At 36.1% G+C, this 22,508-nt stretch overlaps 1 protein-coding gene across 6 annotated transcripts in view; it reads right to left on the bottom strand.

The window, feature by feature from the left end:
* LOC127848299 (DNA topoisomerase 2-alpha-like) overlaps window positions 1-22,501 on the bottom strand; it is a 70,928-nt gene extending 48,427 nt beyond the window's left edge. For 3 of the 6 annotated variants that reach the window (XM_052380671.1, XM_052380676.1, XM_052380675.1), the window contains exons 1-11: window positions 22,166-22,501; window positions 19,099-19,347; window positions 18,393-18,486; window positions 15,418-15,481; window positions 13,620-13,765; window positions 12,660-12,757; window positions 11,908-12,120; window positions 6,451-6,624; window positions 5,703-5,804; window positions 4,775-4,912; window positions 841-1,051 (exon numbers count right to left, since the gene is read on the bottom strand). In XM_052380671.1, coding sequence (XP_052236631.1) covers window positions 841-1,051; window positions 4,775-4,912; window positions 5,703-5,804; window positions 6,451-6,624; window positions 11,908-12,120; window positions 12,660-12,757; window positions 13,620-13,765; window positions 15,418-15,481; window positions 18,393-18,486; window positions 19,099-19,347; window positions 22,166-22,201 — 1,525 coding nt within the window. In that variant the 5' untranslated portion in view covers window positions 22,202-22,501. Of the gene's footprint in view, window positions 1-840; window positions 1,052-4,774; window positions 4,913-5,702; window positions 5,805-6,450; window positions 6,625-11,907; window positions 12,121-12,659; window positions 12,758-13,619; window positions 13,766-15,417; window positions 15,482-18,392; window positions 18,487-19,098; window positions 19,348-21,865; window positions 22,073-22,165 lie in introns of those variants that run through there. The other 3 variants (XM_052380673.1, XM_052380674.1, XM_052380672.1) reach the window with 3 other exon arrangements.
* Window positions 22,502-22,508: the final 7 nt, after the last annotated feature.

Below are 22,508 nucleotides of genomic sequence, written 5' to 3'. Positions count from 1 at the left end.
AGCAGAACACATTTTAGCAGACGACAAATTTCCCAGCATGCAAAGGGTTAAGGAAAACATTTAGAGAATCACTCATAAATTTGAAATGTAAACACGGAAGAAAGGTTCATACATTTCTACCATTTAACAACTTTTAAGGTCACCTTCTTGCCCAACCTTATTCCCTTGAATTGTAAGGATATCTGTTATTCAGTAGCATTTACATGAACATAAATGTTTCACTGATGAGACATCACAGTACAGAAAACATCTGATACATCCATGTGACGTTTGAGAAATGTACTAGTACCCCCAAAATACAATTTCTTAAGGGCATTTGCAAATTTTGTAAGGCTACATTAAGGCTATTTACACAAATACACATCTTCAGCACAGCTGTGTTAAATGCTCTGGGAAAACAAGGCTTAATGCAGTGCGAAACATTTCATCCCAGATTAGCCTGTGCAGTCCACACAGGCTAATCAGGGACTACATTTCCCGCCTTTTTTCATGTAAATGAGTTTCTTCTGAAAGAAAAACTAGTCTAGGCTGAAAGTGTGGTTCCAGATTAGCCTGTACACACATGCATTAACCCTTTGAGCGCTGGAACCGGATTTTTAAGGCCTTTGCAAACAGTTTGGATCCAGATGAGATGCCACAGAACGTGGCGTCTCATCAGGATCCAAACTGTTTGCTTTTCTGATAGTATTCTTTGAAAAAAATCGAAGAAAATGCTAATTTTAGAAATTTAGCAGACAACATTTTAGCAGACGACAAATTTCCCAGCATGCAAAGGGTTAAGCCACATTTCTCCAGAGTCTGTCTCATTTTCATAGATACATCAATTTCACAGCCCCTAACCTGCAACTGCCAATGACTTGGCCGAGTCTCCCTCAGTCAAGATGAGAGTGCACTCCCTTGAGTACCGTGTCCCTGCATCGTTAGCGTCGTCCAGCTTGGGAATGCCCTTGAGCTTGGAATGCTTTGCCCCGCTGCACTTCTTACTCAGCTGAGCTTGGGCCTTGAACTTCATCCACGACTGAATGTTCTCGATGATGCCACACTTGTTCACCTAAACAAATAGTACCATAATTTACCTGAACAAATAGTACCATAATTTACCGAAACAAATTGTACCTTGATTCACGTGAACAAATTGTACCATAATTTACCTGAACAAATAGTACCATAATTTACCTGAACAAATAGTACCACAATTTACCATGACTGTGATAACACTCGACCAAGTATAACCCACACTTGATTTGTTAATGCAAATACCCTCCAGGGTTCATACAAACATTTCCAAGCGGAATTCAGGCACTTTTTAAGCACTTTTCAAGGTCAAAAAGTGAAAATCAAGCACTATTTCTATTTGCAGCTTCGAAATATCTTTGAGTACTTTCTCATGACAAATCTTACGAAGATGTATTTGTACATACATAACAACTTATTATGTTTAGCCTATATAAGAGGAAGACATTATATCAACAATGCTGTTGTTCATAAAATATTTATTTGATGAAACAAAGTCTTAGATAAAATCAGTTTTAAGTGACTAGACAAGTTTTGAGAGTCCACTCACAATAATTGACCAATGCTCTATTTAAAAAAAAATCAACATAACCAATTGTCTTAATATATGATAGGCCAATTATTGACAATAAAAGTTTTCAACCTGAAAACTTATATGATAGATCAACACTGACGTTAAAACAGTTTTCATCATGAACAATTACATGACAAGTGAAATACTTATATTAAAATAATATTCAAAATAACCAGTTAAATGAAATTTGGAATACATAAACAGTATCAAAACGACCACATAATAAGATAGGACGATGCCATCTTAAACAGCTTTCAGTTTTATTTCATTCTCTTCAATTTTCTTTGCAAATTTGGTAAGTTTCCTTTTTTTCTTTTGCTGATCTCCTCAATGCGTTTGCCTCTGCCATGAACTGCATTTTTCCAGTGGTTTCAGCTTTTTCAAACAGTTTGTCTGCAGTCATCTCCAGATGCTCCACATCAATTTCAACTTGTTTTTTCTGTTTTTTAAATGTCTCTACTTCCTCTACAACTGCTGGTCTTTTAAGCAGTTGTTGATCAGTTGCTTTTTGCTGCCTTTTAGTTTCCAGAGCCTGCTCATACTTTTGCCTTGCAGATGCTGCACTGACTAACAATTCATCTTTAATAGGCACCTTCATAACACCCCCAACCCTATTGACAGTCACAAATCAATCTTTGCGCAACTAAAGTTTGCTGCTGCATGTTTTCTACTTCAATCTCCTTGTTGATTGAGAATCCTCTCTCCACCATTGCCTGGCCATGTGAAAGAAGAAGCAGGAGTCTCAGAATCTCAAGAGAACTGTAAGAGTCATCCATGGTACTGATGAAAAATGTGTCCACTCTATCATTTGTTTCACCGAAAGGCACAAATCCAGTGAATCTTTGAGATCCAATAACAGCTATATTGTCCAAATACTTTTCATACTGACACAGAACAATCTCCGCTTTATCAAATTTATAATGACACGGGCCTCTTCCCACTTGTACCCAAAGTTCAGCCCCGTTTTGAAATAAAAATTAACAACATTGAAAACGTCAAAAATAGCGAACGCTTGTGTTTAAATAATGTGTTTAATTATTTTATACACACTTACGTTTATTTGTATGTGCATATTAGATGTGCAAACTTGCATTCGTTGAACTTAAAACTTACAATGTACCAGGGTTCCCTCTGGGCTTTCAAAAGTTGTCGCCACTTACTTTCGCCAAATTAAAAAAGTTGTCGCCACACTGGGGCAACATTTGGGCAATGAAGATCATGTTATTATAATACCAAAAAAAATGAGCATTTACAGTATGTTAAAGGAATTGATTTAATAACAGTAGTATTTATAATAACAACACATTTAAAATTGTTCATTAAATAAAGGCACATTCAATCAGTTGTAACTCTTGTTGATTGACACCTTCTTAGCAGCCTGAATATGTTGCTGCAGTATTGGTGCTTCATAAGCTCTATGGTATTCTGAAAATACAAAAAGGGAGATATAATATTAATATTAAACTAATAATAATCAATTAATGTGTAGTTTATGAATAATATAAATGTGCTTAACTATGTTTACCTTTCTTAAAACAGTACATTCGGTAGTGAGTGGTGATGAGGATATAAAGAGTTCATACAGCATAGATTGTGTGTTGGAAATCATATTGAAGGAAATAAAATTCTGATAAACAACTGTCTTTGTTTGGTTTTTGTTTGTTAGCTGGTGAATGTTAGGGAGGGGAACGTTTGCATTTTGAATGAGTCTCAAAATTAGCAGAATCTAATGTTCACTTTTTAAAAGTCGTTTTACACTCTGAACTTGCCATTTTGACGAGTGAAACAGAAATATGTCACCGTTTAAATAGAACCAATACATGTAAAATGTTTTACTATTTTCTATAATTACACCCGATTTTTCTAAAAACAATCGATTCTTACCTTTTTGATTGTCATTGTTGTAAATTTAATGGTCTTGAATCTGCTTCGAACACTGTGACAAACACTTCACATTTAAGCGCAAAGTCGGCATATTTCAATATTGCCTTATCTCTGATGCAATAAAACTGCCGACCAATTAAGATAACTTGCAACAACACTCCAGATAATCGCAATTATCACCATAACATGGCACTTTGCGGTAGTATGCAGTCAGCTCCACGCTCCATTGAAAACAGCTGTATCGCTTACATCATGGAAATCTATAGTATTACGACTGCCGTAAAGCGGCTGGTAAACACAGCGTCTTTTGGCATTTTAAGAAAATATAAATGCAGAAAAATGACGATTTTTTTAAAATCGCCATTTACGAAATTTTGTCGCCAGATTTTTTATTTTGTCGCAATTGGCGCCAATGGCGATCGACAGCGGGAACCCTGTGTACCAGAATTTCTCTTGTGCCTTGTGCTTTTTTATGGCTCTCGAGAGCCGATTGGCCCATGCTGGCAATTTCAATATTTGTTTCGCATTGCTTGCATCTTGCCTGGGTCTTCTTACACACTTCTACTACCCAAAGGTACCGATTTACCCAAGTCTTTTTAAACAAACATTTACTAGCAGGCATTTTGCGCCGTTTTTTTTTGTTTGACCTTGAAGTTGTTGTTGTAGCGAGTTTATAATTCCCGTCAAAACCCGTACCAGAAAGACCATACACGAACAATGGGTATCTCGTCAGATAGGAGGACATTCAATATCATCGCATCGATATGACGTGAATTATCTGAAAGCTTGGAAATAATGAATCTGTTTTTTACATTTTTAATGGATATTTCATTTTCAAGCACTTTTCCAGCCAAATTCAAGCACTTTCTTAGCACTTTTCAAGGCTATGGTTGAAAATAAGCACTTTTAAGCATTCCAGGTCGTTTTTAAGCTTTTTTCAAGATAAACCTTGATTTTCAAGCACTTTAAAAGGTCTGTGCGAACCCTGCAGGTGGAGACAGTTTTCTAATAAAGAAAAATGGCAAATGGGATGCCACAATGCTATTGCCCAATCTGGGTAAAAAGGCATAACAATACAGCTAGTTTCCCCTTCCAGAGATTTTGTAAGCCATTTAGGGAAAGAGTTTGGTAAACAAACAAAAAATTATATCAACAAAATATACGCCTAATCGACACAATTGTTATATTTTAGCATTAAAAAATAATATTTTCAATATTTATTGAATATTGAACACCTGAGGTCAGCAAACAGCAGCATCAATATGGCTTTATACTGAATAAGCAAAAAACAACATGACCCACCTGTGCAATGAATTTGTCAGTGAGGGAACACTTGGATCCAAAGGCCTTAGCTTGAAGCGTCATGTTCTCTTTGGTCTGGGAGTCGAATGTGGGATTCTCAATCAAGCAGTTCACAAACAGCCAGAGATGGTTCTTCACCTGTAGAGGAATTCCACAGTTCAAACATCAAGATGTGGACAATATGTTTGTTTTCTTTTCACATTGCTAACATTTGCTTCAAAATGATATAAAGAAGATAATGTGCTAGAGTTAACCCTTTGCATGCTGAGAAATTTGTCGTCTGCTAACATGTCGTCTGCTGAATTTCTAAAATAAGCATTTTCTTCGATTTTTTTTCAAAGAATACTATCAGAATAGCAAACAGTTTGTTTGCAAAGGCCTTTAAAATTCGGTTCCCGCACTGAAAGGGTTAAGTGAGTAAATTCAACAATGTTTTCATCAAAGGGCAGGATTCTGCTGAACTTGAAATACCTCTCTATGTTATTAAGCTTACACAACTCAGATCAGGCCTGATAACTCAAACATATCCTGAGATTTCAGACTGACATCGGACCTAGGAATATACAGCAAACCAGTAATGGCACGATCTAGGCCAGGCATGCTAATATTCTCAAGATACATATTTGCAGGTCTTGTCCTTTTTAGCAGACACCTTTAACTTATACAAGCCATTGCACCCCCCCCCTCCCTAAATTTTTTCTTTAAAACCAAGCAGTAGAGTTTCAAATTTTCCTTAATATTTCAAGTAACACACTGCAAACTTCTTCCGTTTGTCACGTTTGTAGAAGCATTATTTCCGCAAAATGGAAGGCTAGGCCCTTTTCAACAAATTAAGGAAAATAAGATCCGAACATACCAACAATGCATAACATTGTATATTTTCTGGTGTTTGACATTCAACACACTGGCAACCTCTAACTATACCCACCTGGAAAGGCTTGATTGCCACGCCCCCCTTGTTTTTCTTATTCACAGTTTCCAGTAACTTCTTCACAAGCTGATCGGCTACATGGTCAATGTGTCTACCTCCCTGCAAAGGTAACACAACAGGTGTTTAAACAAGAAGATTGTAACAATATGGTAAAATGGTGTCTATTTGTTGTCATACAATTTCAAATAATGACTTTTTGTGGAAAGGAAATTTTGTAAATTTCTGATTTTCAGGAAAACATGAGGAATTTGGTTCAGTCACTTTACAATGTGTTTGCGTTAAATTCGTGATCAATCAATCCACAAAAGCCAAGAAAAGTAAATCCCTACTAATTATTGTGTTTTAACAGTAATACATGACTGCATATCTTTAAATGTCAATCCCCAGGTCTTTTTCTGAGTCTACCATTTTGGGAGAAAATACAATTTTGTGATTGGTAATTTGGTAATTATTTTGATTAAAGAGTCCACTGATTTGAGGAAATCTAATTTAATATATCTCTTCATTATATAATTATTAAAGTTATAAGAACATAATCAAATAAATAAATGTTTTATACTTTGTTACATGTATTATAATAAAATTGAGATATTATTATTATAAGGCACTTCTTAAAAAAAATAAATAATAATTTTGATTGTTTTCAAATTTGGAATCTTATTTTATATTTTGCTTTCAGATGCGTTGGTTTAACTCGCCCATAGATATGCCAGAAAAAGGCCTGAACTCTCTGCATATCACTCACCTTGCTGGTGGCAATGCTATTAACGAAGCTGGCCTGCTGGAAGCCCTTGTCGCTCATGGCAACGGCGACCTCCCAGCGGTCATTGACGACCTCATGTACCAACTTGATAGGTGCCCCCATATCATCCACCTTGTCCTTGATGAACAGGTTCACATACTCTTTGAAATTCTTGACCTGAATATATAACCAGAAAACAAACAGGCTTGAGGCATGTTTGCTGCTCTTTTGTGAGTGTGTGGGTGGGGTGGGGGGACTAGTTTGCAACAATTGGGAATTTTATATTGCTTAACTTTGAAAACATGTCACATGTTTAACTACACAAAATTTGCTTTAAACACAACAAAATCAACATTTCAACACTTTGTTTATGTTCAAATTACAAACTCTAACAGTTTATAACATGCTAAGCATCATACCTAATACTAGGTTGGCGCCACTAAGGAAAAAGTTAGTCGCCAAATCGTTTTGGGGCTATTTCCCGAGCAAAATTAAGACTATTTTTGTCTGAAATTAGCCCATTTTTTGCTTGAAAATTTTTCTTCGCTGGTGAGCCACTTGCTGACATTTTGCAGCCGATTTTTTCTGTTTTGAATAAATGCTTGAGAAATTACTTAGTCAGCATTAGACCGTCATTACATGTCAAAAACCTTGAGACTCATAGCGAAACCGTGAGACTACAGGTAGACGCTTCCTATTCTGCATTCACGTCTGCACTATTTTAGACATCCTCCGATCGCGAACCTAACATTTGGTAATTTCCTGAGTTTACATTATTCTGTCCGCTTTCTTTTCTAAAGAATTGTGTTAATTTCTGTGACTTCGACTTTCCATTTTCGTTCGTAGCATCCATATTTCCCGGAATCTGCAACTCACTTTCTAAATCGGTCTTTCAAGTCCAAAGCGACCGTAAAGGGAAGTTACTCTTATCTACATTTTTAGCCAATAAAAATCTTTGTTTGTTGGGAAATTAGTTTATAGTGGCTATGTCAATGCCATAACTCCGCCCATCTGATTAAATAACAATTCCGTACTGGTCGATTCAATAACGTTTAAATCGTAACATCTATAGCATAGGTCATTACACGGCACGCTTCACTGATTCAGTTATCACGTAAATCGCCAATTTACCCAAATGTTCGAAAAGTCTGGTCGCAGTGTAAAGCGTGACCAATAAAGACATTAGCCATGTGGATTATATACCTAGGCGGTCGTCATTATTCCCTGGGGCCTTTCCGGTAAGGGTGTTATCTGTGTAATCTTAGCCATGTTTCTGGCGATTTATACGAATACCGATTTATACGGCCTGAAAACAGGCAATTAGAGTGTGCATTTGTAAAGCAGAGGGTCTATTTTTTTCAATCGCCAATTATATGAAAATCTTATTTTTAATCTCCAGCCAGGAATTATAATCGCCAATGGCGATTTTCGGCGATCGGTAACGCTAATATAAACCTAAAAGCACTACTGCAGTCTTGACATATCTTTCAGTATAACAAAGTAAAACACAATGAAACTATTTTAAATTAGTTGCAAACATATCCTTTGGAAACAAGGGCTGTTTGTAAAACATGCATGCCCCCCATATGGGCTCTCCGTTGTAGTGACAGCTATTGTTTGAATGTTTTTTGTCACTGTGACCTTGACCTTTGACCTAGTGATCTGAAAATCAATAGGGGTCATCTGCCAGTCATGATCAATGTACCTATCAGGGATCATATTTTTTTCGGTTTTGTCGGTCCTAGACCAATTGGGGTCATGAAAGACCGATTGAAAATCCCAAACAGTCGGTCCGATTTAGTTTGCTAAAATTCCCATGTCATGAAATCGATTACACAGTGTACATGCTAACACACCCTAATGACATTCTTATCTCGATTAGGTGTGATAAACCATGGAGCGTATATTGACCTCATCGAGAGTCCATGGATAAACCATTCGCTGCAGTCTCTTAACCGATCATGACCGGTTTATTGCATGTCAGACCAAGAATCAAAAACTTGTGAACAGCGGATTAAAGTCGCATCCGAAAAGACGCGTCTGAAAGCACGCGCTGTAACTAAACAAAACATGCCGATACATTTTCCACCAGCGTAATAATCCAGTAATATAATTATGAATGAAAGTCGCGGATCTGATCGACAGAACAGCCGAAAGTTATTTTTATGGGCGGAACTTCACATAAAATAGTACACAAGAGAAATAATATAAATTGTATAAATCTTTAGTAAAACCGTGTTAGAATCGTAATAATTCGTAAACTTTATAGTTTGTTGTTGAATAACTCACAAGCGGAAAATTAGATGCGTGGTTTCAAATGCTTCGCTCTCGTGATTATATCCCCACGCATCAAAACTATCGGCTGTTTGTTATTTGACAACAAACTAGAACGTACACGAATATTTTCTCAATTATTTGGTTTATTATTGTCAGTAGCCAACCTATGCACAGACATTTGTTTGGTTCAGTGCATGTTTGTAAGCTATTATCGAGTCGACAACGATTTAAAACATCTGTATAGACTTACACGGATTAATAAAATTGACAACGATGAAAAAAAGTCTGATAAAACAGCACACGAAACAACAATGAAAAAGCAAATGATAAAACCAGTTGAGAAAACTCGAATGTTCTGTTTAAAAAAATGCCTAAGGGAATTTTACTTGTACATTTATTATACCACCTTCATGAATGGCAAAATCAATGGTTTATATTTTGACGTAATTTGTCATGATTTCGGACATGAATTTTCGGATACTTTTTCCCCATTTATATCCAGACCGATTGATGTTGCAGGAAAATATGATCCCTGGTACCTATAGTTTCATGATCCTAGCCATAAGCGTTCTTGAGTTATCATCCGCAGGGGTTCCGCTGTCGATCGCCATTGGCGCCAAATGGCGCTAAATTTTTAAATGTGGCTCCGATTTTTTAAAAGTGGCGAATTTCAAAAAATCGGTAAAATCCTATCCGAAAATGTACTGCGAGTCAAAAGCACGCGACCGAGCATTAGCGGCCAGCGTCTGTCAGTTGTAAATATTGATTTACGACGATGTAAGCGACCTACAGTGCAGAGTGCATTAGAAATCACCGAAGCGTGTAAGTGTTACAAACGGTGTTTTTACTGCTATTGTCAAGTTTTATGGGGGTTATTATCGGATTATCGGCTCCTTTATGATATTGAGCAATAAGTTAAGTAACACGGGGACAAACTGTCACGACGATCAATAATTATAATGATTATTAGGGCCGCTATTTCTTTGTTAAAATCAAAACCATGGGGCTGGCAAAAGCATTTAATTTCTCCACATCAACAAATAAAAACTTGTTTCAACAGGTATTTGTGAGCATTTCTGTTTAATAGATTCATTATTGTAATGTTCTGGGAAGGATATAAATTGGTTAAGATAACAACAATTTCTGAATTAAATATAAAACATTCACTCGATGTACTATATTTCGGATATGTTAAATTCGGACATTTAAAGATAGGGACATTTATGTGTTGGTTTGATGTTGATAGTTTGTAAAAATATGTTTTATGTTATTTCAGGCAACTAGAATGGATTGTGGCAATTATCTGGGCCTTTCTGTCAGGAAAAGGGCGTGAACAACCGTCATTTAATTGAACCTGGAAATCATCCACCACTAACAGAAAACTTGTTAACAACAGAAGCTGATGTATATCATGTCCAAATGACCAAATATAACTGTTAAACAATTTGAAGTGAGATGCTTTATTTTCTGATTCCCTTTCAAATGATGAACATTGGTATGATTTTATGTTTAAATAATTAATTTCGAAACATTTATGCAGCATACTGTTAAATACATTGATGTTAACATTATTATATTATTTTGGTTATCTGTGTTGTTTATCAAGTTAAAAAAATGTTATTTATATACAAATAAAGCTTATTAAGACTTATGAAGGTATGACTTATGAAGGTACTTATTTTTTTTTATGAAATAACATACTTTTTAAAGTGATAATATAGTCAATGACATTAATGTAGTAAGGTTTCTTAAAATGATTGTTCTTATTAATAAGGTGGAATAACCGACAGTATTCACGCCGCGAAAAAGTGGCGACAACTTTTTTGGGGCCAGTGGAACCCCTGATCCGGAAACCATTTTACTATTTCGGGTCACCCTGACCTTGACCTTTGACCTAGTGACCTGAAAATCAATAGGGGTCATCTGCGAGTCATGATCAATCTACCTATCAAGTTTCATGATCCTAGGAATAAGCGTTCTTCAGTTATCATCCGCAAACCATTTTACTATTTCGGGTCACCGTGAACTTGACCTTTGACCTAGTGACCTCAAAATCGATAGGGGTCATCTGCAATTCATGATCAATGTACCTATGAAGTTTTATTATCGTAGCCATTAGCGTTCTTGAGTTATCATCAGGAAACCATTTTACTATTTGAGGTCACCTTGACCTTTGATAGTGACCTGAAAATCAATAGGGGTCAACTGCGAGTCATGATCAATCTACCTATCAAGTTTCATGATCCTAGGCATAAGCGTTCTTGAGTTATCATCCGGAAACCATTTTACTATTTCGGGTCACCATGACCTTGACCTTTGACCTAGTGACCTGAAAATCAATAGGGGTCATCTGCCAGCCATTATCAATCTACCTACGAAGTTTCATGATCCTAGGCATAAGCGTTCTTGAGTTATCACCCGGAAACCATTTTACTATTTCAGTTCACTGTGACCTTGACCTTTGACCTAGTGACCTGAAAATCAATAGGGGTCATCTGCGAGTCATGATCAATCTACCTATCAAGTTTCATGATCCTAGGCCTAAGCGTTCTTGAGTTATCATCCGGAAACCATTTTACTATTTCAGGTCACTGTGACCTTGACCTTTTATTTAGTGACCTGAAAATCAATGGGGGTCATCTGAGAGTCATGATCAATCTACCTATCAAGTTTCATGATCCTAGGCCTAAGCGTTCTTGAGTTATCATCCAGAAAACATTTTACTATTTCGGGTCACCGTGACCTTGACCTTTGACCTAAAAATCAATAGGGTCATCTGCGAGTTAGATCAATGTACCTATGAAGTTTCATGATCCTAGGCCCAAGCGTTCTTGAGTTATCATCCGGAAACCACCTGGTGGATGGACCGACAGACCGACCGACATGTGCAAAGCAATATACCCCCTCTTCTTTGAAGGGGGGCATAATTAATAATACACTGTGTGGTATATTCAAGCACACACTATTAGTCATAGTTGATGTTATGCACATGAATACTGAAACATTCAGAAAAATATTAAGGTTACTTATGTGCTTTCCAAGAATCGCCAATTTCTATATTTCAGAGAAATATAAAATGCAATCTAAATGGTTGATTTTGCAAATTATACGTTTTTCTTTCCAAATCATTGTTCACTTACATTCTTTTATCTCATACTTCTCAAGAAACATAATGAAACTTACGGGTACTCTTTTCCCATTCAGTATTACTTTAACGTCTTTTGAAGAGGCTGCAATGTCAAAGGCTCTTCTTGTGAACAGATCAACATGGTCCTTATCTAGAGCAGCCATCTTGAATTTGGTGAGATCTGGATAGAACGTTATGGCTGTGAAATCATCCTCTTTTGCTTCGGTCAGCGTTGGGGGCTTGGTTTTACCCATGTTGTCTGTCCAGGTCTAAGATGGATATGAAATAGTTTAAGCAAAACTAAAACAGGGCTTTTATTGACATTTGTAAACAAAAGGCATAGACTTCCTGGCTTCTGAAATTTTGATCAAGAGATTTTAGACCCTTTTCAGTATTGTGCTACATAAAACAAGCACATTTCACAGCATTTATTAACACTCAATTTGTTGATATATACACAGGGGTGTCAATTGGCCAAAATCTAAAATCCTGAAAATAAGCCTAGCATGTGGGGGGCCAGTGCCAAAAGAGGGTTAATTATTCATTTAATTATGTTAACTGTGTTAACAATATGTCAAATTAAATAATTTATGTTAAAAATGACATTTTGTGACAAAAATCTTTAAATACCACAACAAAAATCCTCTAATTTATATCAACATCAAAAGCAGTTTTTGAGGGCCAAAATCCTGAATTCAGGAATAATCCTCAACTTTGACACCCCTGATACACAAAAACTAATCACATCCCATAAATACATGGGAATGTTTTCATTAATGCTGTGGTTAATCCAGTGATCATAGTTTACCTGTCTAAAAGACTTCTTGAAGTCATTGTTGGATGTCTCCACTATAAACTTGTTACTGAAGATGTTGCAAAGCTTGGCACCATAACCGTTTCGACCACCTACGGAAAAAGGTAAAATTATTTTTTCTACCAAACATGTTTTTAAATTTAAACATATGCCATGCCTAGAACACATTCCTGACACCATGCAAGGTTCCACATCTCAAACAATGCCTTTACCTCCAATATTATCTACTTGCAATCACTTTTAAAAGTTAAGCCTTGATTTAAACAAGAAACCGTCAGAGACGGGTGATGTTCCCCAAAGGTTTTTTTCACAATATTGCACTTTATATTCAGATAAAAGGAATCGTCTTGAGGGCACAGTAGTTGGCGGGACCAGAATTTTTTATAGAAAATTTCACTCTGTGAAAAATCATCCGACCAGAACCCGCTGATAATATGCACATCTCCTCTTGGTAGTGAAGCTTCCCATAAAGTTTCATTGAATTCCTGTCATTAGTTGCTGAGAAATAGCCCGGACAAGAATTGCACTATATGTACAGTTAATGGAAAATTTCAAAGGGCCATAACTCTGTGAAAAATCATCCGACCAGAACCCGCTGATAATATGCACATCTTTTCTTGGTAGTGAAGCTTCCCATAGTTTCATTGAATTCTGGTCATTAGATGCTGAGAAATAGCCCGGATAAAAATTGTGCACAGACGGACAGACGAGGCGGCGACTATATGCTCCCCCCAAAATAAATTTTGGAGGAGCATAAAAAAATTCATTGCTTTTAAATTCAAGATAAACCCCATATATTCGCTTTCTGGAAAACCTTGTTCAAAAAGACATAGCTTTAACTCATTTAAAATACTGTTTGTTGCAGAGCCGATGCAAACTGTTATTTCCGCACCCATTTCAAACTTACTTGTTACTGTTACTGATTGTCAGCCATCCTACAACAATTTAACATACCAGTAACTTTCTTCTCGTCGTCGTTATAGTTGCTTGAAGTGAGCAAGTGACCGAAGATCATGGTCGGTACAAACATCTGATGTTCCTTGTGCTCTACTACAGGGATACCCTTGCCATTGTTCCAGACACGGATCTTGTTGTTCTCACTACAAACAAGAGTGCCAAACTGTCACAAGATACGCCCGTTTGAAGGTTTTTGGACAACTTGATAACTTTACCATGACCCATATTTGAACTTGACCTACATATCATCTAGACACATCTTCTGACCAAATTTGGATCAGATGAAAACTACTTCAATTAGAGAGAGGACACCATGCTAAATGCTTGAAATGCACTAAGTGACCCTGTGACTTAGTTTTTGACCCTGCATGACCCATAATCAAACTTGACCTATATATTGTCTAGATACAACTTCTGACCAAGTATGGTGATTATCGGATGAAAACTACTTCTATTACAGAGCGGACACCAAGCTAAATCCTTGAAATGCACTAAGTGACCCCGTGACCTAGTTTTTGACCCGGCATGACCCATATTCGAACTCGACCTAGATATTGTCCAGATACAACTTCTGACCAAGTTTGGTGAAGATCAGATAAAAACTACTTCAATTAGAGAGCGGAAACCATGCTAAATGCTTGAAATGCACTAAGTGACCCTGTGACCTAGTTTTTGACCCGGCATAACCCATATTCAAACTTGACCTAGATATTGTCTAGATAAAACTTCTGACCAAGTTTGGTGAAGATCTATAAAAACTATTTGAATTAGCGAGCGGAAACTGCTGTGGACGCCGCTAGCCGCCATGATGGAACTATAATACGTCCCGTTTTTTAAAACGGGCGTATAAAAATGGGACATTGCATTACAGACATTTCACTTTCCCATAAGAAATTGAAAGAGCAAATGCGTTGCTATAAATGCCAATTAAGAATGTGCTCATTTTTCGTTTTTGGGATTTAACAAAGGGCCTTAAACTTAAAACTATTCCAAGAAAAAATCAGACGATGGAGAGGATTGCTGTTGTATGTAAGCTGATTGAGGGGTAAAAATAAAATAACTGTGTTGAAAATAAATATGTTTAAAAAGTAACAATCTTGCTCGGGCACTGTGGTTGTGAATACTTAAGAGACCATATTCTAGAGAAAATTTTCTTACTTGTTAACCAGTTTGTGACTAATGTTACTATCAATCTTGCCTCAATAAGCGGAGTACATAATCAGTAAAAGAAGTTATTCTATAATTTTGTGTTTGTACCCAGAATGCCAGATTGTTTTCACATATGTTTTTATCAGCATTGGTTGAAGAATACATGTGTATCAGTGTATGTGCGTTATGCGTTTTTCACTCATTCCCTTATAAATTGGTGCACTATGATATTACATGTATATGTTTAATATTTATAACACATGCATAGTGACTGTTTTTTTTCACTATTGGGAGAAAATAAATTTATATCATTAATTCCGAAAAAAATCAAGCTTACACTGAGATATTACATTGGAAAAAAACACAATTTTTTAGCAGCGCAATTTTTTACTGAAACTCTTGGAATTTATGTGTTAGCATTTATGTAGCCTTTCTCGTTTGTCTTCAATACAAGAACAATCCAGGCTTGAAGTGACAATCAAGCAAACTAGGGCTTGAACGAATCAACATGAATCCACTCAGAGACTTTACATCCAAGGTTATCCTAGGAATTCACAACAAAAAAATCCACAAAACAAAAAGGGTACAGTGCTGTTTTATAGAAAACAAGCCATTCCTTTACACATCATAAAGACATTGTCCTTACGCATCAATGTCCACTTTTATACAGTTCATTTTCGGATCTCTCTGTTTATTGTCGGCCGCATTTACTGAAATATAAATGAAGACCTACATCATTGTTTTGTAAATACAATTTTTAGTAAATCATTTAATATGCAAATCACAACATCTTAGTAATTTTTTTAGGATGATAAGGGATTTCAATAGATATAATTAAACAGGACCAAAATGACCATAAAATGCTTTTGTATACATCATTTAAAGTAACATTACTACTCAAAATCAACAAAAATTTCGTACAATATTTTGTAAAATAAAGCTAAACAATTAAAAATCATTGTTCCTTGGGCCATCCTTAAAAATTCTTTTGTTTGGCATAACCTGACCGACCCACTAAAATCGGCCCGACTGATTTTTTTTTTATACTTTCCCAAAAATTTTTTTTTGCTCGCCGAAACTTCTTTCCGCTAAATATTTCCTTTCCACTTTTTATCCTTTCCGGTTATTTGCGTCATTTAATTAAATGCTCTTTCAATGATATCTAGAATAGCAATGAACATTGTTGTGTGTTGTTGTTTTTTATCGAGTGCACCGGGATTGTCTCCCATATGGCCATCGCCCCCAGAAAGACGTGTTAGTTGGTTACGGGGGATAGTGCAAGATACAGGAGACACCCCGTTCCAGAGGTGACCCTGGGTCTTTTAGTGCCCGGTGTATAGCACCTAGTACATTGCACATCGGTTTAACATCTTATGCGAAAGACGAGTTAGTAGGTAAGGTGCAGCGGGGGATCGAACCAGCGATCTCTGGATTGTGAAGCCAGTGTGTTACCACTAGACCACGGATCCGCTACAGAATAGCAATGAACAAAACGCGTACCGGTATTTATTTGAGTCGCCTATTTATTTGACATATGCATATGCGATTAATGTGTTCTCACGTTTCATTCGACAACGTCATGTCATGTGTTAGCGAGCTCAATGCTGATTGGCCAGCTACCATGTGCACTTCATTAACAATAAGGTCAAGCAATGTCTAATCGGGTACAGACCGGGTTTCCTTAACTGTTCGAATTGCGAACACTTTCATTGAAACAAAGAGACAAATATAGAAAACCAGTCTGGATTAAAATGGCGGATGTTTTCAACAAAATTTTACTAGGTTTGCGCATGTTCGCAATTTAGATTTTTCTTGAGCCAAATTCTCAATAGTTTAACAAATGACTCAAATGGCGAACGACAGCGCGAGCATTACGAACATGTTATTATTGGAATAAATGCTCACTATTACAGGGCTCACGCTGTCGTTCGCCATTTGCGAAAGTATAGCGAATTTAATTGGCTCAAGAAAAATATAATTTGCGAATATGCTTAAATCTCGTTAAATTTCATTAAAAACATCCGCCATTTTAATCCGGAGTGTTTTTTTTTAAACTATTTTTCTCTTTGTTTCCATGAACAATTTGAAGCGCATATGGTAGCTGGCCAATCAACATTGGGTTTGCTATCGGGTAATATTGCAGATAATGGAAACACAATTGATATTGTCGTCTGCCTACAATATAACGGCCGATGGCAATAGTCGTATAAAAAATAAGCAAATGAAAAGAAGCGTAACACTCAATAAATTATTTTTAAGCTGATCACTTTACAAGTTTCTTCCGACTATCGATCTAAATTAAAGGATGATAATTAAATAATTAGTTAAATGTCGAAGATGTTGCAGCTTTCTGTTCTTGATTGAAATCATTATGTTGTAATTACTTTGTTGTTTTTACTCACAAACTATGCTATAGTAAAGTAATATGTCAACCAAATAGTATATTAATTAGGTGTTTGCTAGGTTACTTGTTTTCATTTTCTTAAGTCAAACGATATGCAAATTTTATTATGTGTGCAAAATGCGTACAATTCTTCGGACTGTCGTTTTCGGATAAAGTATTTTTCCTTGATTATATTATATTTTCGAAGTTCTTTATAGAAAAAATAGAATTACAAATATACGTGCGGTGATACGGAAGGTGCAGAAAAATCTTTACCAATTTCCTTTCATGAGGCAGAAGATTTGGAGCTTTATTTGATAATTACCTTTCAGTTTGGTATATGTCGGAGTTCAATGTCATACAAAAAAATACAAAAATAAAATTAAATCCCTACCTACCTACCCACCCAAATTTACCTGGGTCTGGTTATGCCAAACAAACAATTTTTTAAAGATGGCCTTATGGCAATTGCCAAAATTTCAACACCAGATGTGGTCTGGTAAAACAGACGTTTGTGGATACAAAATGCTTGTTTTTATTATGGTTTTCACATGGTACCATTTTAGTGTTCGTGTGTCGTATGAATAGATATATTCGCAGGAAATTAGCATGGAATTTATTGTGGTCACAAATAAATAAACATGAGCATTTTGTATCTACAAAAATCTATGTAATCATACCACATCTAGCGATGAAATTGTGGCAATTGCTTTAAGGAACACTGATTGTTTAGGTTTAAATTTTACTTTTGAAAATTTCGTTGATTTTGAGCGTTATAGAGACTTAAAACTGTCAAAAGAACTTTTTAAGAGGTCCAAAGCAGGATTGAGCTTCAAATACTTTAGCGGACAACTACTGACCATAACTCTGGGTGGCAAGTAATTTTTCAAAGTAGCCTGTAAGTAGTCAATTGTAATAGCCACAATTTTCTGATTTCCTTCTTTTCCGCATGTAACAACCTACTTATATCAATGTTAATAAGTTTAAACTGGCCAAATTAACATTTTGTATGTAAGAAGCAAATCAAACAGCTTACTGTTTGGCATTGTGTCAAAAAATGACAGACATTTGAAAAAACAATCCAAATTTCTTAAAGCAAAATATTGAAATAAACAAACCTCATATAATAATCACATGAACAAACTTCCCCAACCTTATGAAACCATTACTGATTGAGGATTCTAGTGACTATGACTTATTGTATGAAAACATCTTAATAAAAAGGTTTGTGTGCTTACCAAGAATTTCATCAAAGATTTTGTAGAGTCCAGGCACAAATGTTATGTCTCTCAGAATCATCTGACTATGGTCTTCATTCAGCACCCACATTGGCTGTGGGAAAACATGGAAATGCGAAATTACTGATTTGATTTAATCATGCTTTATTATGAAACATTCGAGCAAATAAACGGTAAGACGTGTACACGTTTATACATATTTTTCTTCTCACATTTTCCGTAATAACAATTGTACAGAAGACATACAATATGAGTGTGAAAAGGTGACAAAGAATTATTTCTTTACAACTTTAGACATTCATTTCTGACTTACACATCACGTTTGGCGGCTTTTGCCTACCAGTACTTTCAGTTAATGGAATAAGCTTTACAGGAATACAATCACAAGAAAGTGTAACATTTGCTCAGGTGAAAATTCACAATATTACTCAGTGTTATCAAATAAAGGCGACATAATTTTCAGCCATGCAATTCATGATCTTTTATTGGACTGTTGATAGAATTATGGCAGTTAGGCATTATTATAGATTTATGGTCAATTTGTAGCCATCTTAAGGAAAATTTAGAACAGAAAAATCTTTTATTATGGGAAGGAGCCCATTTTCAGTGGTTAATTTAAGCAACAAAAAAAAATTGCTGCTTCCTTTTTTTACTTTCATCTGCTACAGATGTGTAACAAAGTCCATATGCCTGATTGTGAACCTACCTGAGTGACAGACTCCACTGATCCAATGTACGTATCAGGTCGTAGCAGAATGTGCTCCAGCTGGGATTTCTTCTGATAAATCCTCTCAATGGACATACGCTTCATGGTTGGTTTGGTTCCCCCTCCATCACCTGCTTCTTGACCCGGTACATAGAACTCATCCATGTTTTCTGCACCATTACTGGCTCCCTTACTTTTAGGTTTGGTGCCCCCTTGTTCATCAGCCCCATTCATTTTGTTAAAAAGCGCCTAAATAAAAGAAATAAAGTACTTCCAAACTTTTGATAACAAAAAGCCATGCAATATTAATATTTATTTTTTATTTAAGTCAGCATTTTTTTGCCCATTGAATTGGGAAAAGTATCGGTACCAGAAGCTGCATAGGGAAACACACTAAATGGTGCATTTATTTGAATTTTTTTTCAATTTTTACAAACCTTCAATTGGGATTTTTTTTTATAGCAATTGGGAAATATATAGATTTTTCATGATTTGGAAAATGACGTTTTCCGGTACTTTATAAAGAAGGGAAAAAAATTGCTATAAGTGCATACAATACACGTTCAATTTATTAGAAGTGTTACCTAACTTATAAATTCATACATTATAGCTATAATACATATTATAAATATTGAATCAGTATGAAATTGACAAAAAAATGATCAGCTTTTAAGCCTTAAAATATTGAATTTTCATATTTACTTTGAATGCAAATTATTTCAGCAAAATTGTAACGTAATTCAATGAAAACGTTTTGTGAATGTACAAACACATATCCCAGGATGTTTTGAATGGTCACCTTTAAGTAAATATTCAAATTTGTGTACTGTCCGATAAACCCCCGATTGTTGGTTAAATACTGTATGCTCACTAGAATATTATGAAGCACAATTTTATGAGTTTCAGACTCGAGAAGTGTACGTTTTTTGCTTAAAAAATATTCTAATGTCAGTCTCTTAAAACTAAAAGCCTTAGGTTGAGGACATATCACTTTCTAAAATGGTCATAAGTGGGTGGAGTAATGTCAAATAATAATTCCTCATATTAGCATTCTATATCAGATCCCTCAATCTATCAAATCTGCCACCGAATTTTGGCTGCAGTCCCCCACCTGAAAAGTATATATTTTTTCCCAAAAAAACTGATTTTTTCCCCCTCAGAAAATGGAAACAAAATAACAAAATCGCTGATTTATAGTTGTAAATTGACGGTTTTTCGCCCACTGAACTATCTACACTATCTACGCTTATTTCGTTCTAATGGAATTGGTGCTATGTAACCTTAATCGATTAGACGCTCAATAAAACATCGGGGAAAAAACACCCAGACGATAAAGAACGGCCAGAAGGTGAAGGTCATAACAACGTCATGCATCATAACAGCAAGTCTTATCGTAAAACAATCAACAGTTAAACATACGCTAAATGTTAAAAAATGGATCTTCTGTTCAAGCAACAGTGCCTTGCCCAGATGCCGATGCATTTTCAGTGCTCCAGCTAGGATTTGAAAAGGGCAGGGGGGCTTTTTTGTGAAAAGGGCACTTTCGACGCGCAGTTTTTTGAGAAAAGGGCACTTTCGACGCGCAGTATTTTGTGAAAAGGGCACGTTCGAGCGCGCTGGTGTTTCTGGGATGCTTCCTATTGCATGTTTATTAATATGTTACAAATAATTGTATTATTCCCAATATTATTAAACCATTCAAATATAATGTCTACAATGAGGATTAAACTCATAACAATGTAATAAGAGATTTATGAATTATCATATGTAAAAAAAAAAAAAAATTTTTTTTTTTTGGGGGGGGGGGGGGGGGGGGGGGGGCAGGTCGGAGGTTCGGGGGGGGGGGGGCAGGGCGGAGGTTTGGGAGGGCAGGGCACGGCGCCCTTCGATTTAGGCCTGGCTGGAGCACTGATTTTGTTCCACTAGAACTTTTAGTCACGATGCTGTGAAGATGCCATGTTGAGCTCCGAGACTGCAGAGCCACTCCCTGACTCTGTTGATATGGCCTCAGTATAATATAACAATTTCAAATAGGAGCATGGATTGGAAGAGATGAGATAAGATAAACAACGCCCGGGGTGTTCCCTCGATTATAGACCGAGTTTCAAATACTGAAACATTAATTTCAATAAGGAGCACTGCGGGAATTATTACCATGGAACTCGAGATGTTAACTGACTGACGCACGTGTCAAATTTTCGACGCGCCAAAATGACGCACAGCAGAAAAAAGGGTTGCGTCAAAAATGAGTCGGTTTTAATTTGCTCGCGTCAAAACGCAGGATTCTGCGTCTATTGAAATCCCTGTACACAAAAACGGTAAAATAAACAAGAAAATATTATTATAAATGTTAACACTATTTTAATTTGCTACATCAATATACACCCCATTATGATTCACACCTATACGGTATTATTCACACCATCCTGGCTATATCTTATCAGTGGGACGAAACCACCAATCCCTCCCTACACAAATATCAGTGGCTCACACTGGTAGTGGGACGAAACGACCATCACCCGGTGAAAACATGTGATTATTTACTCTTTTTGAAAGATTTCATTACAACTGGTTCATGTATCACTGAAGTATATGTTATTTTAATTGTGCACATTGTTCCAAACTTTAAATAGAAGGTTAATATAAGGAATTATTGTTTTACATTACCCCCACCCACTTCTAACCATTTCAGAAAGTGATATGTCCTTAAGTTATGCAAACTTTAAAATTCAACCCTAAAACATGAAATCAATTGGTAAATTATCACCTTTAAAGGACCTGATGTTGCCATGGTTCTTTTCTGATGCAGAATGTGTGAAGAGAGCTTTTCAATATTAAATTCAAACCTTTTGGCAATGAAATGAAGCTTCGATCGGTCAAATAGTTCACTTGTACAATTAGATTTGTAAACACTTTCAGATTTGGGCGGGTGAACCGCATCCAATCAAATTTAAAGAACGAAAACACGTGATCAGATTCAAAAGGTCGTAACCCGGAATATAAACATAAATTAAACTAGAGAAAAAGCGTTATACAGCGACACAATATCAAATATACGTCAACTTACTGACGCTTTCACCGAATCCACAGCTTGCTGTGCCATCTTAAATGTTCAACATAAGAAACTGTACCTTTTCTACGAGCGACGAAGCGTATTTTTTACCAAGTTGCCGGGCGAGAACGTTTCTTAGCCCGATCAGAGCCAGATTTTGAAGAGTTTAAACAACTGTCATTGGGCTTGGTTTACAAATATATATGGATCAGTTATCATATATCATATCCAGAAACAAAATGCTCTGATATATTTCACAACACGAGGCAACTATTCCTTTAAAATGGCATAGCACTGGACAAAGCATTCGCCATTTAACATTTCCAAGATGTCGCTATTAAGCGCTTATCCATTGGTG

Source organism: Dreissena polymorpha, chromosome 10, assembly GCF_020536995.1.
Source record: "Dreissena polymorpha isolate Duluth1 chromosome 10, UMN_Dpol_1.0, whole genome shotgun sequence".
Taxonomy (NCBI): domain Eukaryota; kingdom Metazoa; phylum Mollusca; class Bivalvia; order Myida; family Dreissenidae; genus Dreissena; species Dreissena polymorpha.
Note: the sequence above shows the minus strand (reverse complement) of the source record. Positions and strands in the feature narration are given on the sequence as shown.